The sequence below is a fragment of the Tenebrio molitor genome, chromosome 3 (assembly GCF_963966145.1).
Source record: "Tenebrio molitor chromosome 3, icTenMoli1.1, whole genome shotgun sequence".
NCBI lineage: Eukaryota > Metazoa > Arthropoda > Insecta > Coleoptera > Tenebrionidae > Tenebrio > Tenebrio molitor.
This window is the reverse complement of record NC_091048.1, coordinates 18,808,918-18,828,867: the sequence shown is the minus strand read 5'-3', so window position 1 is coordinate 18,828,867 and position 19,950 is coordinate 18,808,918. Positions and strand designations below refer to the sequence as shown.

General features: G+C 33.7%; 6 protein-coding genes and 1 long non-coding RNA gene across 58 annotated transcripts in view; all 7 read right to left on the bottom strand.

Annotated features, from left to right (window-relative positions):
• Positions 1 to 1,734, bottom strand: part of Dscam1 (Down syndrome cell adhesion molecule 1) — a 49,338-nt gene extending 47,604 nt beyond the window's left edge. For all 48 annotated transcript variants that reach the window (XM_069043343.1, XM_069043340.1, XM_069043339.1 and 45 more), the window contains exon 1: positions 1,580 to 1,734. The gene's annotated coding sequence lies outside the window, so the exon portion shown is untranslated. The remainder of the gene's footprint in view (positions 1 to 1,579) is intronic.
• Positions 1,735 to 6,008: 4,274 nt separating this feature from the next.
• Positions 6,009 to 6,383, bottom strand: LOC138125557 (uncharacterized). Of its 2 annotated transcripts, none has more exons than XR_011157483.1 (2): positions 6,242 to 6,383; positions 6,009 to 6,183 (listed from the first exon to the last, which is right to left on the bottom strand). It is a non-coding gene; the product is annotated as an uncharacterized lncRNA (long non-coding RNA). The 2 variants fall into 2 exon arrangements; XR_011157482.1 differs by having other exon boundaries at positions 6,235 to 6,374.
• A 1,512-nt stretch (positions 6,384 to 7,895) lies between these two features.
• On the bottom strand, positions 7,896 to 8,611 carry Sf3b6 (splicing factor 3b subunit 6). Its single transcript, XM_069040937.1, has 2 exons — positions 8,457 to 8,611; positions 7,896 to 8,403 (listed from the first exon to the last, which is right to left on the bottom strand). The coding sequence occupies exons 1-2, from the start codon at positions 8,484 to 8,486 to the stop codon at positions 8,068 to 8,070; spliced, it is 366 nt and encodes a 121-aa protein (XP_068897038.1). The 5' UTR covers positions 8,487 to 8,611; the 3' UTR covers positions 7,896 to 8,067.
• Positions 8,463 to 12,027, bottom strand: LOC138125553 (mutS protein homolog 5-like). 2 transcript variants are annotated; one of them, XM_069040931.1, is made up of 12 exons: positions 11,807 to 12,027; positions 11,295 to 11,520; positions 11,017 to 11,239; positions 10,794 to 10,967; positions 10,605 to 10,743; positions 10,490 to 10,552; positions 10,234 to 10,435; positions 9,990 to 10,180; positions 9,886 to 9,931; positions 9,689 to 9,827; positions 9,274 to 9,637; positions 8,463 to 9,220 (listed from the first exon to the last, which is right to left on the bottom strand). In XM_069040931.1, exons 1-12 carry the CDS (start codon positions 11,984 to 11,986, stop codon positions 8,756 to 8,758), a joined length of 2,412 nt encoding a protein of 803 aa, XP_068897032.1. In that variant the 5' UTR covers positions 11,987 to 12,027; the 3' UTR covers positions 8,463 to 8,755. The 2 variants fall into 2 exon arrangements, with proteins under 2 accessions (XP_068897032.1, XP_068897033.1); XM_069040932.1 differs by having other exon boundaries at positions 9,689 to 9,821.
• Positions 12,028 to 12,162: 135 nt separating this feature from the next.
• Positions 12,163 to 13,435, bottom strand: Slbp (Stem-loop binding protein). 3 transcript variants are annotated; one of them, XM_069040935.1, is made up of 5 exons: positions 13,328 to 13,435; positions 13,128 to 13,275; positions 12,632 to 13,077; positions 12,458 to 12,577; positions 12,163 to 12,403 (listed from the first exon to the last, which is right to left on the bottom strand). In XM_069040935.1, the coding sequence occupies exons 2-5, from the start codon at positions 13,188 to 13,190 to the stop codon at positions 12,268 to 12,270; spliced, it is 765 nt and encodes a 254-aa protein (XP_068897036.1). In that variant the 5' UTR covers positions 13,191 to 13,275; positions 13,328 to 13,435; the 3' UTR covers positions 12,163 to 12,267. The 3 variants fall into 3 exon arrangements, with proteins under 3 accessions (XP_068897036.1, XP_068897035.1, XP_068897037.1); XM_069040934.1 differs by having other exon boundaries at positions 13,128 to 13,400; XM_069040936.1 differs by having other exon boundaries at positions 12,458 to 12,574; positions 13,128 to 13,399.
• Positions 13,436 to 14,431: 996 nt separating this feature from the next.
• LOC138125554 (transmembrane protein 177) lies at positions 14,432 to 16,468 on the bottom strand. The gene has a single exon (XM_069040933.1). It carries the CDS (start codon positions 16,161 to 16,163, stop codon positions 15,240 to 15,242), a length of 924 nt encoding a protein of 307 aa, XP_068897034.1. The 5' UTR covers positions 16,164 to 16,468; the 3' UTR covers positions 14,432 to 15,239.
• A 1,826-nt stretch (positions 16,469 to 18,294) lies between these two features.
• Positions 18,295 to 19,889, bottom strand: GABPI (zinc finger DHHC-type palmitoyltransferase GABPI). Its single transcript, XM_069041223.1, has 5 exons — positions 19,654 to 19,889; positions 19,078 to 19,605; positions 18,847 to 19,023; positions 18,565 to 18,791; positions 18,295 to 18,511 (listed from the first exon to the last, which is right to left on the bottom strand). The coding sequence occupies exons 1-5, from the start codon at positions 19,767 to 19,769 to the stop codon at positions 18,468 to 18,470; spliced, it is 1,092 nt and encodes a 363-aa protein (XP_068897324.1). The 5' UTR covers positions 19,770 to 19,889; the 3' UTR covers positions 18,295 to 18,467.
• Between the last annotated feature and the right edge of the window lie 61 nt (positions 19,890 to 19,950).

The following is a 19,950-nucleotide window of genomic DNA, read 5'->3' as shown; positions in this document are numbered from 1 at the left end:
CAACAACGTCAAGGTCCTTTTTCATCGACCAGACACGAAGTTATTATCGGCGGAAAAAGTGTAAACTCTAATTTTAGAAAATGAAACAGTACCGTTAATTTATGTAAACAAAAATACAAGATATTAACAATGCATGCGAAATGTGGTCTGTCAAGCGTGAATCACCACAGGAAAACATTTTTTATAGTCGCATTTTAGATAATTAAAAAAAAAATTAATTTACCATCTTCAATGAAGAAGTTGCTGAAGAGTCAATACTAAAATCGTAGATTTTACGAGCGTTTGTTATTGCACAATTTAATGAATTAGTAAACATGATAAGTACTCAAAAATCATAACAAATCGTAAAATTTGTATAATTACACGCTCAAACTGAAACTGCTAATGAAAATTGGCTTCAACTACCGACACCTTCACTTTTACAACTTCTTCCACATTATCTGTACGACGGTTCATCTCAACTGTCAGATTAACTAGGTACTTTTCATCTTTGGAAATAATCGTTAATCATTAAATATTTAAATGGATCGATAAAACATTACTCTTAATACATTTACACCTTTAAGAATAAGGGAATAAGGCAACATGGTAGCAACAAAATACCTATAGGTGTAGAATTTTGGACTCCTATGAAAAACTTGGAGATAAATCAACTGTTGTGATAACCCTGACGTTAGTTGGATAAATATATAATATAAGTAAAAATGAAGGTATTAGTGCCTTTGTAGCCAGTGACAGATGACATTTCAGATTCTTTACCGCAGATTTCTAAGTAACTCGAATTGAACTAATCGAAGCTTGTAACAACAGAAAATTACGAAAATTTCACAGATTCATGATAATTTATAAATATTGGATTTGAATTTGCAGCAACGGATAGGTCACCACTTGCACTTAAAAATGCTGCATTTTAATTTATTGTTAAGATCAACATTTACTTCATCGCAAACCAGTTTTTTGACTGGTGCTACTAATGAAAGGAATGACATCAGACGATTTTGAATTGATCAACAGCGAATGCACTATTTTTGATTTTGTGATTAGGCGCGCAGGTAAACGACTTTCTACAGTCGGCAGCTGTTCGGTCCACGAAAACTCGATCATAGTAAGCGGTCATGTGGGTAGCCTTTTCAAGAATTTTTTGTAAAAGCAGGTGGTCAAAGATACCAGCTGCTGTACCATAACAATTTTCATTCGTCGTCGACAAGGATAAAATACGCACACATGTACATCCTTCTTGTCGCTTCCTGTTTCGAACAATCCGAGCGCCTTAATCTAATGGTAATTCGTACACTTCCTTGCATATATTAAGGCCTTTCAGATATATTAATAACCCGAGTCTTTGTTGGGCGACTAAAATATCTTAGGAGGTTACATTACTGATTTTCAGGCGAAAAGATGACTGAAATGTGATCTGATTTTTTGCAGACCGATCGGTCCTGGTGGTTTTCGTCGGTTTATGAGGGTGTTAAATTTTTTTCGAAATTTTCGGCTAGTAGGCTTGGAAATGCGAAAAGCACCGGCGTGGGTAATAGCAAATGAGTCGCAAGTGAATGGTTTCAACTTTTTTTTTACTTACTTTAATAGGTCTCAGTTATAGTAACCGGAAACGGTAGCGAAACACTGGTTAAAACACCGACAATAACTAATATTTTGTTATTACACACAGAGATGACACATCCTCGCGCACTAGCACCAGCAATCAACAAAACTAACGCAACGCCTTTATACGAAGTTGAACGATCCTTTCCAACTGCGACCGATCGAACTCCAACAAGAATAGTTGGTTGCCTACATGAAATTTGTTGGTGTTTACAACGTTAACATTTTATTTTTAACATTACCATTTTAAGATTTTTCTTCGAACGCAAATTGAGATACCTCGTAATACATCCATCGTCTCTGCATTACATCATTAGAACAAACTTTTCAGGTTGCTCTAAGTAGGTACAATGAAAGTAAAGTAAAAAATTAAAGAAGTCATGTAGCAATGAATGCAAACTTGATAATTAACACCACCTACAGGTTCATGATTTGCTTATTGTTAAATAACGTTTATTGTCTTAGACCCCTTGCGCACTAGCAACTTTTGGGGAGCAACTATTTAATCACAAAAATTGAACACGTATAACTAAATGTAACCTCGCGTACGGGCGATTTTTAAATCGAAGCAACTAAAAACTTGCCCTATTTTACAAGGAAACTGTTGGCGGTAAATGAATCAGGTTTGTTCTAACGTAGCGCCCCGCACCCGGCGATTATTTAGTTGCTTTTTCTACAAAATCCCTGTGTTAAAACTGATCTGTATAAGCAACTATTAAGTTGCCTGTGAGCGGTGCTCGTTCTTTTCGGTGACTAAACTGTTTAGTTGCCTATAACAAAAGTTGCTAGTGCGTGGGAGCCCTAATAGTCCAAAACTCCAAATTACAGTAGGTATATTAAACCATAATTAATTATAGTTTTCATAGTTATTTATGTAAATATTTTATTTCCTTTTACTTTTAACAACATAATTTAAACAAGTCAATTAAGATTTAAGATCATTCCACTGTACAAAATGTTTTAAATTATATGTATAGTGTATTCTCTAGAGTAATAGCATGTGATCTTTATACAGAGTGATTCACATAACTATCCGACCCTAACGAAAGATAAGTGCAACCAGTAATACGTTTTTCATTAATAACATGATCCTTTAAGTTTTGTATGGCTTGGACATCCCTCACAAAAGTCTCAATTATAAAAATTTTAAAATGGCAGTAATCGACATTATTTTTTTTTTATTTAAGAAACTGACTCATCATATATCGATCCTTGCGTCATTGGAACACATTTTAACTAACAAAAATTATTTCAGAATTATACAAAAAGGAACTGTCAAGTGATTGTAAATAAATACCAGGAGTGTCCAGATTTCATAGTAAATAGTAACTATAAAATAGTTTGTCCAGCGAGAGGTTGGTTGACATAAAACTCATTAAATTTAAGGCAGATTGGGTGATTCAAAATGATTGTGGATAATTATGGCAATTATGTACGAAAATTTATGTGGCAACTGTGTGGATGGGGTATAAATAGTTGATATTTGTATGACATTTCATTAGCGTGCATTTGATTTTTTTATACCATTGCACGTTGATTTGACAATTTTCAAAATTTCGCGACTATGAACTGTCAAATAAATGTCAACTCTATCCTACCCACACAGTTGCCACATAAATTTTCGTACATAGTTGCCATCATTTTGAATCACCCAATACCACAGAATAGATACAATACAACATAGCGTAAATTATTTATTTATTTACCTTCAAGCAGTAACATTTTTTGCCCTGAAATTATGCTCTAATTAATGTATTCTAGTGCATTTTGTAGTGTTGGGTTACAATTCCACAATTTAAAACCTCCCACTGAACGAAGTATGTATATCAAGTTATCACTTACAGGCTGCATTTAAATTTCGTTATGGGCGGAAAGTTATGTGAATCAATCTGTATGTAGGATCTCACTAAATTTACTGAATCTTGTTTTATAAATATTTTTTTTTATTGTGTGCAGAACTATGTAGAATCAATTAATCAATATTTTTGGAAATCTTTACACCATTACAATAATGTAATTCTATTTCTGGTAGGTAGAAGGTATCAGTTTAGAAAACAAACCATGTTGTTTCATAATAGGTATGTACTATTGCCCACAACAATGTCACTAAGCTAATTAGCAACTGCCTACATGTTCTGAATGTTAGATAACTCTCTAAAACTTAATTTTTTCACAAAATCTAATTCTCAATTCCAAAATATAGTTTTATCTTATGTTATGACAATAATGTTCAATTATAGAATCGATAAGTAGGTAACTGTATCCAGTTGACCTTTCTTACTGAGATATTTCTGAAAATATACTGGGTGCCCCAGAATTCGCGCAACAACTCAATGGGGCAATGTCAGCTCATGTGTTTGGACTCGTTTCTGTTTGGACTCGTGTCAGGCATCTCTGGAGAAACTCAAAAGGGGTCGTCAGCAAACAAATACTCAAGTAATTGAATATGTGTATTTCACAATGAAGGTAGATAACAAAAATCGAACTGGTCTCGTTGAACGCTGCTTGAGGAAGAGGAAGAGACAGCTGAGAGCTGACCGCAGTCGGCAGTCCGGTCTTGCAATGTCCAGCCGCGGTTCTCCCTTCTACAAAGGGTAAGGGTAGTTCACCCTGCGTCACCGACACATACCACCCGTACTACTCCTATTTGTTGACAAAGTTGCCTAATGTCTCTTAATGTTATACGAGTAGTATTGCCGTTATAACTTTTTATCTGCTCCGCCCACAAAAATTGACCAATCAGAATCAAAGCCAGATTCAATCTGTACAACTTTTCATTACATTTGCCACGTAAAAAAGTTAAGGTTAGAATTTTGCTGTCAAGTCCACAATTATTGTTTTAGGTTCTAAAAAATAAAATGTCATTAAGGCAATTCGAATGACAGAAATTTTTACTGTGTAAATCAGATCGTCTTAACAACCTATTTGATTGGTAACTAAGAAAATGAAATGGGCGGGGCAGATAAAATGTTACGTTGTCCTTAGTACGGGTGGATCAAGAATGACTGAGTCTGTTGGTAACAATGAAATTTGGCAAATTTAAAACTTACCAACGAAGGTTCATTTTTGTAATAGTATAAACATAACCTGCATAACCAAGAATGTGTTTAATGTCATCTCAAGTTAAAAAATCCGGTCAGTGCCAATTACTAGACAAAAATCACCAGTATTTTCAATTGTTTCATTGCCAACAGACTCAGTCATTGTTGATCACGCTGTATAACACATGTTAGAAAATAATGAAAAAAATAATTTTAAAATTCTATACTTCTTAGATTTGAAGATATGGGGGCTCAAAAGGTGCAGCTTTGATCTTATTTATTTTAAATATTAAGCAAGATTTTGACTATTTCTCTTTTACTAGCCAGTGGCATAATAATTCTAAACGATAGTGATCAGGTTTGCAATTATTTTCTTCATTATTTCCAAGTATTAATTTTATGTCCGTTTTACCTCAAATAACGTACAGTCGATGGACAAATAAAACTCTAAAACTGGGACAAAAATGACAATCACATAAATTCAAAATTTACAAATTTTCATCGTTTAATCACGGCTTTATCACAAATAGGTTAACTTTGGTATGACATATTATATAGAAACTGACAAATATATTGACAATTCAACAGTGTGATTTACATAGCTTAAATTTCAAGTGTCCCAGTTTTATTTGTCCATCGACCGTACCTACGGCAACATGACTTTGATTTTTCTCTTTCATTTAGATGGATATATTTGTGTGGGTTTTCAACGCCAACCACACGCCAACTACGATGGGACAATCATTTATAATGACCCTGTATAAAGCGATGTCAAGTCGTTGTTAAAGTTAACATAATGTCAAGCGATCTGATTGGAGGATATTTAACATTTTATTTGAATCAGCCAATCACGATGTTAACTAAGCTTTATACAAGATTATTATAAATGTTTGTAGTCAACGAGCCCATGAAAACAAATGAAATTTTTTCTTTTGCCGTTCCATAGTTCAATACGAAAATGATACGAAGTAGATTATTATTCTTGACATTAGGAGGTTATGTTTACCTTCAAAAAATTCTTTGAATTATTAACCACAACAGTGAAGATTCGTTTAAAGAGATTGTTCCAACGTTTTAATACCGTGAGTAACAGTGACTTAAATCCATCAAGACGGGATTTGTTATCAAAGTGAACTTTCAAGTTCATATGGTTCAATCCATCTCATACGGACAATAAAATTAAATTTTCTCTATTTCAGTTTTGTAAACTTATCCACTGGTGTTTCACCACAGGTGTGTAGAACTGAATTGTTGCTGTTAAATTATTCAATGGGTACTGAATCGTTTTTGTTTTAAAAGTTTCGAGGAAACAATGTTAAGTACCACAAGATTCCAAAACTGTTGATGGAAAATGAGAGAATGAAATCATTGTAAATAGACATTTTATTTATGTGTTATATGGCAACAAATTAAAGCTATTTAACTGTCCAGCAAGGTTTTATTGTTGTTAATGTGCATTAAATGATTTCCAATGTTATAATGTGGAGGAGCAGGATACACAAGATGGGCGACGTCAGACAGGTGCATGTGTTGATCCAATCTGGAATAGTTGTTAATGAAATCAGCAACAAATATGGAAGAGGAGATATACTTATTACTTCTACTGTCTCCCTGAGTACAATCAGGTTATGAACTTACAGCAGGACCACAAGGGCGTAGTAAAGGGGGAGGCCAGGTGGGCCCGGCCCACCCCAGAATCCTTCTGGCCCACTCCAGAATAAAAGTAAAACACATTAAAAACAAGATACATCTGCAATATCTATCTATCATCCGTCTGGTTTAAAGTCTGGCCCACCCCAGCAAAAAATCATTGCTACGCCCTTGCAGGACCATGCCTTGTTGGAAAAGAATGACAAATCCAAAGTTCTGTTATCATTTAGGTTGTTTAAAAACCAGCTGCAATATGCAACACGACGTGGATAATCTGCTGGTTTCAGTTCTTGAAACAATGACATTTTATAAGGGTGCAAATTTAATCTTTTCTTCACAATTTTCTGACATGTGCTCAGTGCTACACCTGACTGTGCTGACAGCAATGATGTTCTGGGATTTTGTTCCATTCTCTCTCTCAAAACTTCACCAACTTGAAGCCTTCTCGATGACTTTTCCTTTGAAGCATCTCTAGTTTTGTCTATTCACAATCTATCGAATGTGGGTCATTAAAGATTGTTCCTCTATCTCTAAATTAGGAAACTTTGCGAGATATTGATCCTTACATGATTGCATTCTGTTTTCATCTCGTACACCATTTTAATAAAATGAAATAATAATGAAAGTGGTAATCTTGCATTTTACGGTGGCAAATGTGCGCATGCGTAGAAATGTCTATTATATGGCGAAAATGTGTTGCTTCAGATCAAATTGTTGAATCCCAATTAATTTTAAACGCGGTAGTAGTTTCTTAATAAAAATTGGGCCCTGTCTAATTTATATTTTGAAAGTAAATTAGCAAATTATACCGTTGACAACAGGGGGTCAGTATATGAAGTTTGCACATGCGCACATTTGCCACCGTAAAATGCAAGATTACCATGAAGGTAGTCTGTTCCACGGTGTACCCCATTGCAATCCTAAAAATCCTTTTTATCCTAAAAAAATGTGTTTAGGAGAAACTGATAATTAGAAGAGAGAATTTGGAAGAGAACAGTTAACCTGAAAATGAATTTACTTGAAACTTACAGAATTTTACTAACCTAACCTTGATCATTGTTGTATACTCATCGTCGTCGTCTGTGGTCTTAACACTCTTACTCTTAACTTTTACTAAAGACTGCGGTAATCAAGTGATTTGACATTAACAGCGAATTTTACCGTTTCAGTTGGTCAGGAGCTCACTCATACCAATATTCCACTAGATACAGTGCAGAATCGAAACAAGGCGGCACAAATTCATGGCCTACTTGGACTACAAACATTTATAACAACCCTGTACAACCGGGCCAGAATGTTTTTAAATGTTGCCGCATTTAGTGTAACGAATACATCCATATATTCTAGATACAAAAAGGAAGATTCATTTTTTTAAACATTTTTACCTGATATTTTAACGACTATTTAACAACGTACTGCTAAGCTGTTCCGCGAATTTTGGGGCAACCAGTATAAAATCTTGAGCTTTGTCTCTTTAACTGGAACAACAATCACCTTAATGATTCAGTTTGTTCAATTTCAACTCTTGAATGTCTGATTTTCTTTTTATTAGTTTTAATGTAATCAAAACATTCAGTGAATTCAATAAAGTAAAAATTCAAATTACATTTTTAACTATAAAGTTATATCTATTAAAATATGTACAAATTATTCAACACACCCTCCAATTATACTTAATGTTCTACAAAGCTTGAGCTATCAGAAATTACATGTATTGTAGAAAAGCTATATTCTTTAATTATAATAAATGTATTAGTCAAGATACAAATATAACCTAAGTATTTATTCCATATTTCGATTTCATTTTATCAATTTCTTCCTGTTTCTTTTCTATATCAGTTTTCTTAAATGCTTTACTTGCTTGATAATACAATACAACTAAATATCTATTACACACATTGAACCCTGATAAATGATCACAAGCATTCTTTGCATCAAAAATATCTTCGTACACCACAAAAGCTGTTCCTCTGGTTTCTGGGGTATTTCCAACACGAATTTGTCTGATTGCACCATATTTTCCAAAAATGTCGTACATTTCTTCTGCCGTTATTTTGTATGGTAAATTGCGTATGTACAAGATTCTATTTATCTCAGGAGGTAACCTAACCTATAATAAAAACATTTAGTGTCTAACAACATAGTCCTGAAAAGAATACTAACGTTAGCTTTCCTCTGCATTGCCAATGCCATTTTGCAGATTTTGTATTAACTTTTCCTTATTAAAATCGTACAACAATGTAAATAACCCTATTCGATTATAACACCTATAACACTCCAATGAAGTTGATAAATAAATGCATAATAAATTCTTGGCAATACATTGCTACCAACTACAACCCTACAACTACCGACCACCAACCTTACTACATTAAAAACCCCAAAATTTTCGTGTGTATTTAAAATAAAAAAGAAGCATTTTATAAATATAGCGGTACATTAACAATAGCGACTATAGTTTATCAGTTTAGTACATCTGGTTCAGGAATATCAATATCTTTTAAAAAATTGATCAATGCGTTTCCACTAAGATTTTTATGCATCACCGCAGCGTTTGCGGTTTTGTTGCTTTCAAATAATTCCTTTGCTCGCTTAATAATTCCATCGTCTAAACCAACTTGTGCAGCTATATTAAAAGCAAAACTATTGGAAACACCTTCAACAACTTTATAAAGATAAAGCAAAACTCCGTTTTCTTCAGAATGCATCATTTTTAGGTAATCTACTACACGGTTTTCTGGAAAATAAGTCGAGATGTTTTGATGATGCGTGGAAACTAGAATATGAGGACATTCTTTTCCTCTTGCACTAAGATTGCGCAAAATGCCAACCAGTAAGGCAAAACCGGCATCTTCAGTAGTTCCTCTTCCGAATTCATCTAGTAAGACGAGAGAATTCGGCTTGGCATTGTGTATTGCTTGCGTCGCCTAAATTGGATGCGATACTCATCACCACGTGTTAATAAAAAAGGCGTTCATACCTGGATCGCATCGATCATGAAACTTGACAGTCGCACGGATGCCGATTCCGTAGCTTGCATTCTGGAATGTATGCTATGCATCATGCCAACATTAGCAGCTCTGGCAGGAACGTATGAACCGATGTGAGTGAAATAAATGGCCAAAGCAACTTCTTTTAAATAAATAGTTTTACCGCTACCATTTGGGCCTGTAATTATTTTGACGTGACTGTAGTTCTGTCCTGAATAAAAATCATTCGATTCAAAGCTGGATACTAATTCGAGTAAAGGGTGGCGACAGTCCTGGATTTCGACAATATTGTCAGTGTTTAAGTTGGGCCGAACATAATTATTTTGAGCGGAGACTTTCGCCAAGGCGATCAAGCTAAAATTGAAAAAATGTAAATAAAATAAAAGCGATTGATGTGAGGTTTACGCATCGATCAAACCCAGCACGCGGAGAGGTTCTCTAATATCCTTGTTGTATTTAATGACAAAAGATGATAGACGTTGCAGAATTCTGTTCTCGTGAGCTATTATTTCCGCATTTATATCCCCTAAGCTTTCATCTAATTCTAAAGCAGTAAAGTATTAAAACCAGATTACGTGGAGATGGGCAAAATGAATAGTTACCTAAGCACATTGGATTTTTATAATGAATAGTTCCCCTCAAAGTGAACTGAAAAAAATACGTAAAATTTGAAGAAAAATTCGGCTGATGTATCAAATGTAATTACCATAAAATGAAATCCCAATTCTTTTAAATCTTCCGGATTGCAACCTGGACTCCACTCTTTGATTGCTATAAGATGTCCCATTTCTGGTAAATACACTATGGCACATTCTTGTAAATAATCAGGAAGCTGGTCGGCTGCTACTGCGGCAGCAGCTGACACATGTTGGGCTATATCTTGTCGACGTAATTTTTCTAAAGTTAATTGAGTTAACGAATAATTATCTAAGGTGTATTTTCTGACGTACTGGCATCTAAGTTCTCATCCAAACCGAATTTTATAATAGGTCGACCGGACGTTTTGTTTTCAGAAAAATCAATTGCGTTGTTTATCGAATTTTCTAAGCCGATTAATTCCATTGTAATAGAATTGTAAAATTCCCTCAACATTTCACAAGCGTCTCGGTACGGAGTACTTAATTCCCTGATAAAGACCGTGTGATATATGGACTGAAATGATGTATTTATAAGATTTTGATTAACAAATATAATACAGCAACATACTTTGTATAGTATGCGCCAGTCTCCACGGTTTGCTCTTGAATTTTTTATTTTAGCAAGAATCAGCTACAGATTAAGCATTTTAGTAAAATTATAAAACATAGAATACTAATCTTACAGAAACCTCTGAGAGTGTTTTAATATTGTCCTGTAAGCTTTCAACAAATTCTTGATTACTTGGATGCAGTACAAATGTTATGAAATCTAAACGCTTAGTAAGTTCTTGAGGATCATTAATCGGTTTAAGTAAAATATTTCTAGAAGAAAAACAATATTAAGGTGACGTGAAAATGAAGCATTTTCCTACTTGAGACTTGTTTGGCCCAATTTTGATTTACAACTCGATGAAAAAAGGCGAAAAACGCTTAAACCTTCACGATTGCTGGACTGCAGACCTCTTTTGAAACTAGCGTCATGCGAACATTGTTGAAAAATCTGTAAAGCGTTTAACGTAGTCCCATCTATTAAAACATGACCCTTCCTACAATAATTGCCTAAGTAGAATGCAAAAAATAAAATGTATCACCTACAGAGAAACTTGTGACACATCTAAATATGCCAGTTCTTCTCTGTTGGAAATGAAATGAGCCCAGTTCTTATCAAGACACTTTACGAGCGCCCCTGCGGCGTGTACCGACATCTTGTGATCAAAATTAATTAAAGAATTTATGTACAATTCTTTTTCTACTTCTGTGGTTTCCGTATCGCCGGATAGGTTCAGATCGGAGAGCAATGATCTACATATGTCTAAGGCTTGAAAGAATAAAAATTTAGCATCATTTATTGCAATATGTATTTACAAACATACAATATTCTTTAAGCGATAATAAAAACATGTTGGCTGGCAAACTTCTAACTGTATCCACTGTTGCAGTAGTATCATTAGTTGATAATACTGTATCAATCAAATATTTGACATATTCATCGTTTACATGTCCAATTGTAATAAGATATTTTGGGGATACTTCACGATATAATGAAGATGTCGCAAAAAATTGATTTCCTAAATCCACTACTTCTTCATAAACATAGAGCTGTGAAAAATATTTCATAAAATGAAAATTAAAAAAAAATCTATATTTCTAATTAATTTGCTCCTCTAAACACCAATGTCTCTAAGGTGTTCTTAAGTTTTAACCTTCGCCTATAACCACGCAAATATAGTTAAAAGTTTCATCAGTACTGTTATATTAACTTTTTTCTTGTATTAATTGAAATTTTTGTTTTTAATATAAATCCATCGCATATCACATAAAGCACATAAAATAAATTCCTGAAGTATGTAATAATAAACTTGTTATTGATATTTCAATAACTTACCACCTTTTCATTAAAATCAAAATAGGCAGCCCCCATTTTACCATTTTTCCATAAAATAGACAATATCTTAATTTCTTCATTACTGCAACTTTCTTCATGTATATCTTCACCATGAGGTAATTTACTTTTACCTTTTTTGTTGATGGTAAAAATTAACTCGCTTTCTGTATAAATTGTCATTATATTTTGAAACTACTACAGAACTTCTAAATTATATTGTTGAACATTTAACACAAAACTTATTAAAATTTTAATCAAGTGAATCTAGTTATGATATAGTTGACAAATTTTAAACGAATTTAATTGTCACCAACATGAATTTTAAAAAACCCTAAGTTAAGGAAAAAAACACCAAATTTTCTGAATTAAAATCAACGCGTTTATTGAACTTTACAGTTAAAAAACTTAAAATCTTTGTAAAATAAATGTATATGCCTTACTTCCTAATTAAGTCTTTAAAATTATGAATCATCTGGTTCATCAGGATCATACTTGTGTAATTTAAGTCGCCATTGCTTAATTAACCCGTCCCATCCTCTTCTTGAATATTTTAGAAATTTGTTGGGAGTTTGTGGGTCATCAATTTTACGTTGATGCCTAAAAACAACATCCACAATAAAGTAAACAAGCAACTACTATAAAAACCATTACTTTGGTACAGCTTTGCAGTATTCGTCATAACCAATTGTATTTTTTCCATAGTCAATTTGTTTTTGTCTTCTACTTAGAATTGATGGATCAGTTTCCATTTCATTCTTACGTAATTTTCTGCTAAAAAAAAAACCAAAACAACTTTAACACTATGTGCTATTCAAATTACCGTACTTTTGGAAACTTTGATTATTTTCATCCAAATTAAATTTATTAACATGACTTGATGATGGTCCAAGCTTTTCGCTCACTGATTTGTAAGGTGAATCACGTTTTTTATATGAAGTTATTTTGACACTCTTCAAACTCTTTCTAGAATTTGAGTCTGAATTTTCAAATGTTTCAGTTTTTATTGGAGAACTAAGTTCTTCCAAAACTTCTTTTTTAATATGGAAATTTTCAAATGCCTCTGTATTAATGGGAAAATTGGTATCCTCATCAAACAATTCTTGTTTAATTTCTGTTTTCAGGGTGGGTTCTATAATAGTAAATCTTTTTTCAGATTTTTTGTCAGAGTATGGATCAAAAGCAAGTTCTTCTAGTTCTTCCTTAATGTCATCAGTGTTGACTAAGTCTGGTAAAGCTTTGTCAGTATTAGCTAAGTCTTCATCACTGGAGTCCTAATCCAAAAAGATGTACTTTGATCCTACTCGAAACGAAACATACTTACATCTGCAAAAATTAGTGCCGCTTTCATTGAAGTATTCATTGTGAGTCGGCTTCTTGTCTCCATTGTCACTTAATTAAAACATCAAAGTTAAGAGATCATAATTCGTGTTTCTTATACAAATAAAATTTCTGGTATAACACTTTACAAACTAAAATAAACACGTATTTAGTTTGCAGAATATTCAGAGCACAAAATGTAACTCGTAAAATAAATATTGTTGTTTCCTTAACCTACGTTTTACCGCCGAGACTAAACTGACAGACAGGGTGGCAACCTGGCAACACTAAGAGGGTAAGAGGCGAGAATGCATTTAGCGCATAGCCTAAGCACGCTCCACCCCTGTTTAAGCGCGAATTTTAAATATTAAAAATTAAAACGCCGACTTTACCTGACCTAACCTGACCTAACGTGACCTGAAAAATGATGTGACAGCGTCCTTATATCGAAAAGAACTATTATTTTGCACGTTTGAACCTGATATCTGGGGCCGCCCCAATTTCTGATCACGCGCCGGCGCAGCTGTGCCAGTGTTTTGGCTATGCGCTAAATGCATTCTCGCCACTAAGGGCCGGTTTACAGTGAGCGGCAAAAGTACGGAATAAATTTCTTAAAAATTAAACAAAATTTTTTTCAAAAAAATCTTTGGACAGGTCAATTTTAGTTTATAAAAATACATATTTTAATATAAAATAAAATTCCAAGCAGTCATTTGTTTTCGAGTTATGACGTCATCGATACTTTTGTTAAATGGAAACCACCTATTTTTTTTCTTGACTCTGATAGTCCTTTTAATTGTCTAAACGCCAGTATAAAAATTTTGTTACCTTACATAAGGAAATTTTTGAGAAAAAAAAAAAAAGTTGGAAAAAATAAATTTTATTTAGGTCCATGGTATCAGAGATATGGTATTACAATAAGTATGTGAAACGTTGATACGACAAGTAGAGCATTTCTATAGGAGCATTTAGTTAAGTTACTTTAGTTACTTATTGTTAAAACAATGTTTTTGTTTATTGTAATCTGTAGTTAAATTTAACTCACGTTGGTGCAACCGGTGTTTTTTAAAGTCACTAGATATCTAGTATTTTTTTTCCTGGTTGGCGGTTGCGCGCGCATTTACAAAATCCTGCACCTCCCTATTGGTTACTCTTGCAAAACCACGTGCCAACACCATAGACGCCAACGCCAGAGAATACACGCCACACTGCCGAAGCAGAGATCCGAAGTGCCGACTGTCATTTCCGGGTTATCGCGTCTTAGTTTTCCTTTTGTTTTAAAGTGTGTTTTGAGTCTTTCTGTGTTCCTTTATTAAAAAAAAAAAAAAAACAGTTCTTAGAGGTAAACAAGTTTTTATACGTCAAGATGTCTCAATTTCGATCAACAAAAATGAAACGGCGTAAGTTGGATTTCTGCTAACAGCAACAGTTATTAATGCATATTTATAGCAAATTTCTCACAAGCCGAGAAAGAAATGATCGTTAGAGTCTTTCATGGGATCTCCAACGATTTTGCTGACTTAACCAAGAAGGCTCAAATAGAAAAAACTGCGGAGTATACTGGTATTGATTTGTGTGTTTTTGTTTTGTTGTATCACAACTTAATTGCTTTGTATTGAAGGTTGTGGAATTAGAACCATCGAACGATACTTGGCTGAAGAAAAGAAGGGTGGGAAATTGCAGCCAGAACAGTTTAGCAGAGCTCATTGAAATTGGGCACACAGAAGTGTTTAAATTCTATTTGAGGTTTTTTCAATTTTCTAACATCATTTATTTTGAAGATACAAGGCTAATTTTATTTTATTTAAATTGCATGGGTCAAATTTAGTGTTTTTGAAGAGAATTTTTTTTTGTGAATCTAGTGATTTTTTTCTGTGATGTTTAGAATGGCTTTTCAGCATTAATCACATTGATTTTTGAAAAATATTTTTCAGCACTCCATGATACTTCTTGAACCTTGATGACACACCTTTAAGGAAATGCAGGTGTTTTTGGAACCCTGTATATGTGATGAAGATTTTTTTTTTCATTTTGGAATTCAAACAAATGGCATTGTTTTTAAATCATTACTTTATTTATTATTTTGTATAACTAGCGTTAATAAACTATATACATATTACAATGGCTCTTCAAAGAACATTTTTCTTTGCACAACTGGTACATGCTTATATCTAAGAAAATAATTTTCATTTCCTAAAATGCTATATATTCTTTCTCCTTCCGTCCCCAACAATTTACGCAAAGCAATGTTTCTATCTGCAAGCTTGCTGTAAAATTCTTTACCACCTTGGGCAAATATAACATTTTTCTTCTTCAATTCTTCATCAATTTTAGTTTCATAAAAAACTTGAGAAAAATCTTTAACAAGTGCATAACTTCCAAAACTAAAGACTCCTACTAGACAATACATAATTAACCTCAATACTCTGGGTCTTGTATATAAATTCAGTTTAGTATTTATCGAGCTGCACAATCCATACATGCCCAAACAAGATACTACAGAAGCAAAAGTTTCAATTAATTTCATGGGAGTCTCTCGAATTCTTATTTCCCTAGCCATTGCATAAATTTGTGCGTTTTCAGACACAACAAGTGACTTCAGAAATGATTTTCCTTCATCCATCTCCCATACTATCGAATCTCCACGAAGTTTGATAGAGTGTTTATCAACAGAAGTTTCATCATCATAAAAGAAGTGGGTTGGGATACCAATCCTTACTCCGTACTTACTATATGAACTACCCATACTAAGTATATCAAATCCATAAGCAGCAAATGGTTTAAATAAATGTCGGTCTTGATCTTCAATTTCAAGTAGGTCTAAGGTCTTCTGAAATCGTTCTTGTAGTTTCTTGGTTAAAGGAACAGAAAAACCATGTTTGTATAGATGGAATATATCTTTGTATTGTTCGATTAATAATGTGTGGGGCAAAAAGTGGGCTAATAAAAGGCACGTTGTTCCAGTGCCTGTGGCATAATATGCAAACTTTTTCCCTGCGTCTGTTATTAACCACTGTGACACTTTTTTCATATATGCCATTATTTTTGAAATATAATTGCTTCTAAAGTTTTATTTTAATTGTTGTCTTAAGCTATATACCGAAATTTCTAAATTAAAATCGGTAACTTTTTAGACATAACCTCACAAATGCTTTACACCTTGGAACAAATGAACTACTGTTTAAATAAATATTGCTGATTGTTGGTGGCACTCGGGCACATTTTACATTATGAAATTAATTCAATATTGTTATTTTTTTTAGGAAATCTAAAACACATTTTAATTAAGTGAGATAGTGAGAAGATACAATACATTATTCGTTATGTTTGTATCCCATTTCTAATTGTATTGTATCTGCATTTAGCACATAGCCAAAGCATTGGCACAGCTGCGCCGGCGCGTGATCAGAAATTGCGGCGGCCCCAGATATCAGGTTCAAACCCGCAAAATAATAGTTCTTTTCGATATAAGGACGCTGTCACATCATTTTTCAGGTCAGGTCAGGTCAGCTCTTAAACAGTTAGGGGCGGAGCGTGCTTAGGCTATGTGCTAAATGCATTCTCGCTGTTTACATCTGAGATCCCGTATCTACAGGATTACCAAAATATGTATACCTACGTAACGTATACAGATGGACCATAATCTCAATTAACCATATTTCTAATCTATTTCTATCTAATCATCCTAAAAATTTGAATTTTGCGGTCAATAATCTAGATTGAAAGTAGGTTCTACAACATGAATTTTTTATTTTTTCAAATAGGCGCTCCAAATAGCGTCAGGGCGCTAAAAAATGAAAACATTAAAATTACTTAATTTTTTTTATCGACTCCTTGGATTGAAAATACCACAGATATTACGCGTCGTGCTCTTATAAACTCGTCGCGCGTGCTTTAAAGGCTTCCTTATAAACTTGTATCATAATAATATTCATAATACATACACTATTATCGCAAATATGCTATACGAAGGTCCAGCCTATATACGAGTAGATAACCCACGTCTCAGACAAAATTTAAACATTAGAATTATGGGATCGTAAACTTTGTATGTTTAAAAAGTAAATTGATCAACCTGGTGAGAAATATTAATAATAAGCAAAAATTTACTAACGATTATTTTGAATAAGACGTTCAGGATTTTCATTGAGTGATGACCCGATAATCCGAATTGGTTTCTGCACCGTATATGTACGTTGTAATTCGAATTTTTGTTGAACAAAGAGGAAGACCTGGTAAAATGCCTTGAAAGTGTAAATTTGAAGACAGCTGTGTGCCCCCTTCACAATGATTCGGAAAAGGTACCATCCACAATTTTATAAAAATGCTGGAAGATGATACTTCCAACTAACAACGACAATGCTCTAGATTTAGAAGATGCCTCAGAAGACTATTCCTGTAAATAAGAGGCAGGATCCGCTCAGCAGCAGAAGAAATTGAGGAAGTTTCTACCATGCTCCCGACCATGCATCGGAGATGCGGGAGTAAATTTAAGTCATTTAAAATCAGTTTTATTTTTTAGTAACCCGATATTGTTTCTTTTCGTCATAGATACAGATTGTGAAAAACAACTCATATCTCCCTTGGGATTTGTCAAATTTTTTCGCCCTCCACATTGTTGGCAACAAACTCATGAGCAACCACATATTCACGCAATCTTCCCTGCTAAATATTTTTTTTGTTCGACACTGTCAAAATTTGAGATTTTTCTCATGTGTGAACGGATTTTGATAAATGTGACAACTTGTCAAAACGAAACGTCAAGTTAATTTTAAGCGATTTGGAGCCTTTAAGGGGGTCGTCGAACAAAAAAACATTGTATTCAACTCGTTCTTGAGTAAATTGGACTTTTTTGGCACTCGTGGGCCTTTAAGACGCTCGTTTCACTCGCGTTTTAATCTGACCCACTCATACCAAAAAAAGCCCAATTTACACACGAACTCGTTAAATAAATAACTACATATTAATAAAATTTTAACTTTTAAGTAGAGACTAAAAAATAAAATATTGTATGCACCACGGGAGATATTCATGTTCATATCTCCCTTAATGCATAAATATTTATTATCGTTCACATTTTCTACGACAAAATTGTGAAGATCAGATAAAATTGTGTTTTATTTAATAATAAAACTTACGGATTGGGTTTAAAAGAATAAAAAAAAGTGAAGTATGTATTTAGGTATCTTTATTTATTTAATTACATTTCAAAATGTGTCACCTTCAACCCTGTAATGATACATACATTTTTTAGGTATTCTACTTCAAATGAATAATGGTTGTTGCAGCACAGACTGAGCGTTTATTTTATTCGAAAATTTACTACTACTTCATCCAAATTGCTTCAATATTGTTTAACATTATGGATCTGATAGCAAAGTGCGATATCTTGAAAAAAATCTATTCAAGCACATATTTTTAACGCGTATTTAAAAAGTTACTGTAATTTCTGTTCCAACACATAATTCTGGACCAGTTTTTAACAAATCCATAATTATGTGGCCTTTTGGAACACAATCCAAGAAAACATTTAGCACAGAATGACAAATTCCTCCATTCTTTGCTCGTCATTCCAAGTGAAACTAACAGTATTTGATGTAAAAATAGAAGCAACAGCATGACCGCTAAACCTAGGCTGTATAAAGCTGCCACAAAAGAAAGCCCCAACCTGAAAAAATATATACACTACGTAAAAACATTTAATAGTTGTTATCAGCACTTACTCAAATTGCTGATAAACATCTGAACAATCGTCAGGCAATAAAATGGTTTTATAAAAAATAAAGGGATGGCACACTGACGTTAATGTTAAATTAGAACTGTACAACAATGATGCGATTGCGAAAAAGAGAGTCAGAATAAACAAACACTGGTTATGTCGTCCTATACAACAGTCAAACCTAAAAGGAAACAATTTAGATGTTAAAATGTTTACATTGTAAACATCGACGCACCAGACACAATGATGGTCTTTATCAGGCACCAATACTTGACAGATGAAACATCTGTTGGATGTTCCAACAAAACCGCTTTCAGCCTCATTCTCTCCAATTTTTCCTAATGAGCCGTTTCTAATTCTCATCAAATAGAGGCACAACAGAAATAGGGCGAAAAATATACTCAACAAAATATTTTCTTCGACCAATATTTCCAGAAAAGGAATAACAATCAACTCAAATATTACATACAGAATAATAATAGAAGTAACTGTCCACACGATAAAAAATTTTGTTCTTGGGATTGTTCGAATGAAAAATTTGAACACCGAAGCTAAGATCACAATGACAGCAGTGAACGAGAAAATTGTCCACCAGAGACTGATTGAAGCTAAGAGAATCATTGTTGGCAAGATAAACACTGGCAGAATAGCATCGAATGCAACTTGTTTGGCGCCTCCGCGCCAGGGTATCCGTAATCTATCATGAATTGTAGCCATTAGTTGGGAGCGATTACGTTCAGGAAAACCCTGACCCGTTATAAGACTAAAATCAAATCTGTACAATTTACTCTACAAATATTTGTACGCTTACCTCTCAAAACCTTCATCCAAATCGACGCAATTGCAGCAACAAGCCAAGATGTGACTGCGTTCGTCGTTATTATCAAAATACTCACAACAACACAAAGGCCTCACGCGTTCACCCATTCCATTGTAGATTTTTCTTCAAAAACATTGAAATTTAGAAAACCTACTGTTATTGTTGTTGAATAAACACAAGTGTAGGTTATGATGTGGTCTAAAAGGTAGCTGTAATGCTGACAATCGTAGTTCTAAACGTCGATATCAAAATAACAAATTGAACTACACTCACTGACAAACGGGATAT